Source organism: Sphaeramia orbicularis, chromosome 13 (assembly GCF_902148855.1).
Source record: "Sphaeramia orbicularis chromosome 13, fSphaOr1.1, whole genome shotgun sequence".
Lineage (NCBI taxonomy): Eukaryota > Metazoa > Chordata > Actinopteri > Kurtiformes > Apogonidae > Sphaeramia > Sphaeramia orbicularis.
This window is the reverse complement of record NC_043969.1, coordinates 32,222,483-32,230,461: the sequence shown is the minus strand read 5'-3', so window position 1 is coordinate 32,230,461 and position 7,979 is coordinate 32,222,483. Positions and strand designations below refer to the sequence as shown.

At 39.4% G+C, this 7,979-nt stretch overlaps 1 protein-coding gene across 1 annotated transcript; it reads right to left on the bottom strand.

Annotated features, from left to right (window-relative positions):
* Window positions 1–1,054: 1,054 nt before the first annotated feature.
* slc13a5b (solute carrier family 13 member 5b) lies at window positions 1,055–7,726 on the bottom strand. The gene is given in 13 exon segments (XM_030152823.1): window positions 1,055–2,442; window positions 2,641–2,778; window positions 3,900–4,061; window positions 4,346–4,467; window positions 4,569–4,675; window positions 4,805–5,017; window positions 5,151–5,273; window positions 5,374–5,554; window positions 5,702–5,922; window positions 6,231–6,367; window positions 6,442–6,570; window positions 7,590–7,693; window positions 7,696–7,726. Coding segments are annotated over 13 exon segments (1,794 nt in total). The 3' UTR covers window positions 1,055–2,316.
* Window positions 7,727–7,979: the final 253 nt, after the last annotated feature.

Genomic DNA, 7,979 nt, shown 5'->3' with positions numbered 1-7,979 from the left:
GGACTCCAGATCATAGTGATCTGAGCCGCTCTGTGCAACCAACTGCTTGTTAACCACTTTTAAACTGTCTAACATTTTAATTGTCCAACAGAACTGAGGTCAGACTTTTGAGGTGATCCTTTCATTTCTATCTCACCGCTACCTTTGCTGGCGTGTAACATGAATTCTTCTGTCACACGATACCGCCATCACAATTTGGTGCTGTTTACTGTCATATGTTCGAGATGGGAAACGTCAAAATATTTGAGTCATTTTGTTTTTAAGTCATAATTCTCAACATAATTGCAGATTATTGTCAAAATCCCTATCAACTTTTACAGACTGTCTTCTGTGAGATCATAGTGTTTATGACGCAAGAAAACACTGGACAGACTACATTGACCCTTGGCTCATGCAGTGTCTCAGCAGGAGGACAATGACACAGACGTCTTGTCTACATGCATTAGGTGTGGCCTTTCAGTCCAGGATTATTGTGGTTTTCCACACTGTGTTTACAGGATTGTGTCGGATTTATCCATGACACAAGAGGTCACAATGCAAGAGGAGGACAGACGTGCATTTAAAACATAGTCGTAGTCATTTAAAGTTGGGAAAGAGTCGACAGGTGATGAAAGTGGAATCATTTTGTTTTGGATGATAGTGAACAATGACACAGCTGCTTTTGTAACAGTGTATTATTAACAGTTATTTTTATTCTTTAAAAGCCTTCACCTGTCAAAAGAAACTACTAAAATCTCACTTTAATTTTAGAAATTTAAATTCTGTATTCCTGCAACTGTTTCAAGGATTAAGTTGTTCAGAAAAGTGAGGGAATGTATGAAATTTTTGTCATTCTATTAGATCATGATTTAAGTGGCCATTTCATTCCCTGCTGAACATTATAATACATGGAAAGGTAATAATTTGTTAAAATTTAAAAAAAACAAAAAAAAAACATCTTATAGGTGGAAGCTTTAAAATGCATTAGGTGTCAAAACCTTTTCATTTGATGGCCTCACAGGAATCTGAGGCTGGATCCAAGCAACTTTTTATTCATATTCAGCACATATTCTTGTTGATTCTTACATGTTACTTTATTGAGAAACAAATTAAATATTCCAGTGAGACATTTCACAAGGTCATTTTGATTGTTGAGAACATTGACATTGACATAATAAGGCACATACATGTTATTTGCTTGTATAGTGATGATGCATTTCAAAGTTCAACTGATGCTAGAAGTAACAGCACCTCTGATCGATTCATAGGACAAAGTACAGTATATGTTTACTTACAGTAATTTCTTTTCTATATTGTGCATATTATCCCATATCAGTACATATCAAAATGGCTAACCCAGCTATTAATCTGAATAAGGTGATGTGTATTTTAAGAGACACTTATGTAAAGCTTCCAGGATTTAATGCAGCAGTGAAATAAGCATTTAAATATTTAACAAAGTAGAAATATTAAAATTCACAATGCAAAATAGTGCATCAAAAGTACAAGTATGCATTAGGCAGCAGGAATGTCCTTGTCTGTGTTATATGTAATGTTAATGGATGATTATTACAAACATGTAAGTCACATAACCCATCTGGTCAAAGCTAATTTAACCATTTAAATGGCTTTTGAATGGCATCATAACAAATTACCATATTTACAAAAATAAAATAAAATAAAATCATGTATAAATTGAATTATTTACAGTTATCAAAAAAATTTAATGGAATAAAAAGTAGTGGAAAAAATATTTGATTCTGAAATGTAGTGGAGATTTAAAATACAGTAGAATAAAATGAAATTGATCAAGTAATATAAACCTTTCCCAAACTCTAACATGTAGTAAATGAATGTAGGCCTACTTATGTTTCATCAATGCACAACAGAGCTGCAGTCCGTTACAGTATGGCTTATTGCTATGAGGGAAGTGGTACAAGACTGCATGCAACCATTTTCATTTCAATTCTGACTTTTGACAGCTCTTCATTTCATAAAAAGATCTCCTTTAAATGGAGTCTCTAGATTTGGCTGAACATAAACACTTTCAGCACGTAATGATTGTTGTACTGTTCATGAGCAAAAGGGGTCAAAGGATGATTTTTAATGGAACAGGTTTATTGACCACCTCTTCCATTTCATTTATCCCCACTTTCTTTCACAAACAAGACTCAGGTGTCACTGGAAGCAAGCCTTTAAAGAGGCTTGAATCAGCACTTAGTCCACCGTGTCCACCGTGTCTTCTTGTACTGTCTCTCTGACCAGAGGTCTTTGTCTGGCACCAGTGGATTTGGAAGGCAGGGTGTGCAAACGTCATCTCCAGTGGCAGAGCAAGGCTCACACCCCGGTGACGTTGGCCCAGGTGGGGAAGGAGTCCAGCTCAAACATGGCCTTACCCCAGCTGTTGATGGCCAGTGTAATGCAAAGAATACCAATAATGTTCATGACTATTCCCGTCTTGGCCTAATGGAGACAAAAGATGTATAATCAGTTTTTCAACAACAGATTTACAACAGTTTTAGTTGACAACAGCAAGTGATTATAAAGACATTGCTGAGATCAGCAGTCCTAAAGCTGTGCATTACTTGGGCTCTAGTGATAACTGTGCATGCTTAAATTATAGTTTAGTCAATAAACATGAGAAACCACTGCCATACTCACCATGTCAGCAACTCTGAGGTATCCATAAGAGAAGACAATGGCATTTGGAGGCGTAGCAACAGGCAACATGAATGCAAATGAGGCACTCAGAGTGCAGGGCACCATGACGTACAGTGGATTGATTCCAATGGACTGAGACTGAAATAATCACACAGAAAGGTTCAACAGTCTGAGACAGGGATGAACATAGCTTTGATGACAAAATCCTCCATTCGCCCATCTGGCCATTTTTCTGCAACTATAATCACTGACTCATAACTCAGAGTGAAACGTGTGCAATTCTGTGCAGAGTGAAAACTCTCATTAGGTGGGTGTAATTAAGTTGTAATTCCTGCAAACTTGAGCCTGAGTCATGATATCTAAAATAGAAAAGCACTACATATGTAGCGATAATGGCAGACTACTACCATGCAAAAACATTACTCTGTGGAATTTGCTCCTGAATTATCCACAGCACAGTAGCTTACAAGTGCACAGTAATTTCTGGTTCTCGAAATAAACAAAGGGTGAAAAGACTTCATAGAAAAAAAAAAAACTTTATAGTTGGCCTTGTTTAAACTGAAGATTATATATGAGGACAGGCAATGACAGTGTTTGGTCTTGTCTAATGTTTCTTTGTTTAAATCAAATGATAAAGACTTATTTGACACCCTGACACAAGAAGCGGCAGACCACAAGCCATTACTGCCACAAAGTGTCATCCTCCTGCTCACAGCTGCATGTCAGTGATCAAATGCTTTTTCTCACCATTCTTTCTATCCCATTTTCACATGAGGGTTAGACATCCTTGTGCCTCGACTTGGCTTCACCCTAAATAAATATCTGTCTGAATACCCCGGCTTGGCACTTTCTTTTTCGACCCTGCTCTAGCGTTCTCTTCGGTGCTTGACTACCAGGCACAGTGATGCCATTCTTTAGCAGCAGAGGGGTGGGCACCATTACAAGCCAGTGGGCTGAATTGGTGTGTTTGGCAGATTGCAAATAGGAGGAGGGGCCCGGGGAAGGGGACCTAACATATTCAGCTTGAATGACCAACTAGATTGGTAGCCAAACAAGGGAAAATAGGCCGGCTTCCACTGGGAGTAGTTTCAATGCTGGACTCCAATTGGGGAATTGGTTCAAAAGAATTGCACTAAAGCGCTTTATCTTAGTGAACCTCCCCTGCCAAACATGATTGTCTGTCTCCTGTAGTGTGAGATACTGCTTATTCCTCTGCCTTTTTTTAACAAACACTTCATCTGCTGTCTGGGAGCTCTTACCATTGAAGCTAAGACAGGTAAGAAGAGCGTTGCAGTCGCCACATTACTGGTACATTCGGTGAAAGTAGCAATCAGCAGGCATAAAATGATAGCAATTGCCCAGGAAGGGATAGTTTGTAAGGGAGTCATCTGATCCCCCATCCACTTTGACAGTCCTGACACCTGAGGATATAAGACATTACCATAAAAATTACCATATACATTTTTTCAGGTACTTTAGCTGTATATGTTTAACTCAAAACAGTGAGTTACCGTCCTTACTCTAGTTAGTGCAGCATATATCTTTCTAAATAGCTGAGTAGGTTTTTGCAGCATAAACATGTTACAGAAATAACTTAAACTACCACACTGAGAAAAACTTTTAAGTTAAAACACTCAATCATGCAGTAAAATTCTTAGGCAAGGCTAAATGTCCCATTAAAATTATGATTATGACTGCTACTCACTTCACTGCCTTTGGCCAGAGCAAAACCTCCTCCAAGAAGAAGGACAATGCCCCAGGGTAACTTCTTTTGGACCACTTGCCAAGTGAGTAGCGGTGGAGTTGGGCCAACAGTTTGATGGGGTGCTATACATACAATATGTTTAAAGTCAGCAGTCATTGTGCAAACTCAGATATAGACTACCTGCATGACACACAAACTGTATTTTTCCAGAGTGATGGCTCACTTGTGTCAAAACTTTGGGTCCTCCATGAACAGAAATGCGGGGGTTTTGATGGCAGAACAAAGAGAAGAACGGCAATGAAAATTGCCACTGTGGCATCTGTCACATACCTGAGAATGATGAGAAAGCAAACAAACACAGTTAGCTGAAAGATTTCCTCAGACAAAATCATAAATCTGATAGGTATAGAAATAGAAAAAAGGGAGCGAATTAGACAGAGAAATGTTTTGTGTACAGACTCTGCTTTGGAGTTGAAGATCTCTGTCGCCCAGCCATGAACAAAACCCGGGTCCCTTGTGAACCACATCACCACCAGCAGGATGAAGAGACCTAGGACGTTGATCTCTCCAAATGACATAGGTCCCAACAGACGATACTCCTCACGGATCACATTATAGGCAGCAATTTCCTTCTCTGTTTTCACTGACCCACATCCCCACGTCTTCTTAAAGCTGGAGGAATCACATGGAATAACATCTTTGTGCCACCTCTACATCTAATCACACTTTTGAAGCGGTGAAAAACATTTGAAGTTGATTCAAGTCTCTGTCACTATAATTAGGCTTTAACCATCACCAAACTCACTTAAATCCCATGAAGACAAACTGCAGCCAAAGCCAGGCCAGTGTGAGCATGAGGATCATGTTAGGGAAGGCAAAGCCGAACCAGGAGGCAAAGTTAATCACATCTCCATTGTCAGGAAAGAGTCTAAGGAAAACAACAAATAAGAATAAAATATTTTAATCAACAGAATTTAAAATAGTGAAACTTATATTAAGAATTAATTGCATATTAAGATGAGACTTACTGGTTCATCTGGCCTTTGAGCACCAGATTGGGGCCAGTCCCTGTCAGTGTGGCGGTGCCTCCAATGCTGGCAGCATAACAAACACACAGTGTCATCCCTTTACACATTCTCCTCTTTTCAGCTGCCTCTTTATGCCTTGTAGCTTCCACCGAAGCATCGAGGAAAGTCACAACCACTGTACCTTGGAACAAAAACCATGAAATGAGAGAAACTTCTAGCAGAAAAGTTTTAAAGGCTGAAAGTATCCATTATATTGCGTATCCTTCTAAAATCTCTTTTCTTAGACAACATTGTTAAAAGATTGTAACTGAAGGTGGTCAAGGCTTACTTGACCCCTCAATCTGTTTCTCTGTCTGAGGAAGTTGTTTGCTGTCGACCTCTGACGTCTGGACCTGTTCTTCTGTGCTGAGGAACTGAGGTCTCTCTGCTTCTGTGGTGTTCAGCTGTTCCAACACAGCTTGGACAATAGGCACCATCATGGCTGTGGTAGCTGTGTTACTGATCCACATGGACAAGAACGCTGTCACCCCCATGAAGCCCAACATCAAACTGTCAAGAAAACAAATAGTAACAAAAGGATTAGAAACTTGAACATAGTTACCTCCGCCAAGGAGGTTCTGTTTTTCCTAGCTTTGGTTTGTCTATCTGTCTGTCCGTGTGCAAGATAACTCAAAAAGTTATGGACGGGTTTGGATGAAAATTTCAGGAAATGTTGATACTGGCACAAGGAATAAATGATTAAATTTTGGTGGTGATGGGGGGGGGGCACTGATCTGCCTTTTTCTCTACATATTTTAGCTTTCAGATAGGATTCCGAAGAGTAGATCTAAAATTATTCCAAGGCAGGAGCAACTTACAGTGCAGGACGGACACCGACAAGAAGCAACACCCTCAAAGCGATGCGTTTATGTAAATTCCAGTGCTCCACTGCAACAGCAACCATCAGTCCCCCCACAAACAACAGGTTTGTGTCCTTCAGGTACTGCATACACACCTGAGACAAACATGTGTATGAAAAAACTTCCACATTGAGCACATCTACTCATTGCCGTTTTCATTTTTACTTACATCTTTTGACTGCATAATACCAAACAATGGGAAGAGGAGGGCTGGCATTAGAGCTGTTATTGCCAGAGGCAGGACCTCTGTGCACCAGTACACTGCCATCAGGATTATTATGTATGCACATTCTGCCTCCTGTATTAAAAAAAAAAACAAAACACACAAGTGAAAACATAAACAACTAGACCTTGATTTAATTTAGTGCTCTATAAACATGCCATAATGTCGAAAAATGATGGATAACATTCTTTGAGATTAGTGACTATTACATAATTTATATGCACTTTTATGATGGTTCAAAGAATAAAAGATAAGATAAGGTAGATAAGTAAAGATAAGAGTTTTGTTCTTCTGATCCTTGTCACCTTGCAGTACAGATGCAGTCCCTTAACATGTAAAACAAAAAAGGCATTATCTTTGGGTCAATGATTGATGAAATACAGATAAAGAGAGAAAGTCGTGGTTGTTTTTAGATGAAAACTTTACAAACATTCATATTGTCTTCAGCTTTTACAAGCAAAGCAAGCAAACTCGGAATCTCTCCAAAGTGCACCTCTGTACATATTAGACTCAAGTCCGCCTCTAACCCATGTCCTTGTTCATGCCTTTGTCTGTGCCTATCACAACATGCCTGCAGCTGATGTGCATGTCTCTGTCACATGTAGCGGAGGCAAGTGGACCGAGCCCTTTGACTGTGTTCCCACGCTGGACATGACCCTTAATGTTAACAGCAACTTGTTAAAATAACAACATTATAGAACACAAGAGCTTCAGGCAACTCTGGATATTTTTTATACAGTGCACTTCAAAGCTCCATCAACAGGTGCAACAAGGTGTCACTGCAGAGCACATGCATTCATATTTGGATAAAATAATTCTGTTTGAGCGCTTTTCTTACAGAATTTAATTTATTAATGAGTTAAAACTTAATGCATAAACACTGAAATACTTGAACAGTTAAACTTTGTCTTGATGTTGCTTTAAAAATGATACTTACATAGAAATTTCAGAATGAAGTATGTGCGTAAAAGTTGAAAAACCATTAATCATGGCAGGTTTTATCGCCAAAAAAATGCCAAATCTCCCCCAGTTTAACCCCAGTGGACAAACTTATTCTATATTCATTTATTGTTTATTCCAATTTAGTTACATACCGACGTCCCGATTACCAGGGGCAGAGGAAGAAGAATAAATGGAGTTGAGAAGAGGATAAGCTCATTCTTAACGGAGCGCAGATATTTGAGGAATGCCATCCTAAAGGAAAATGCAGAAAAGGAAGCTTTCGCACCATGGATCGCGCTTTTGAGGCGCGGTGGAGAGGAGGAGGGGGGGTGTCCCGGAGCAAATAAAAGAGAGAAGCGAATCACAATGAGGAGAGGGAGGGGAGGAGGGGAGAGAGAAAGGGAGGGGGAGAGAGATGGTTAGTTGATTAGTCTGAGGATTACAATTAAGAGGTTATTTCACATTTTCCTGTCATTCGCTCATAGGATGTACAAAGAAATTACAAAACTGCAAAACTGTCATTCTCGTTGAATCATACTAAA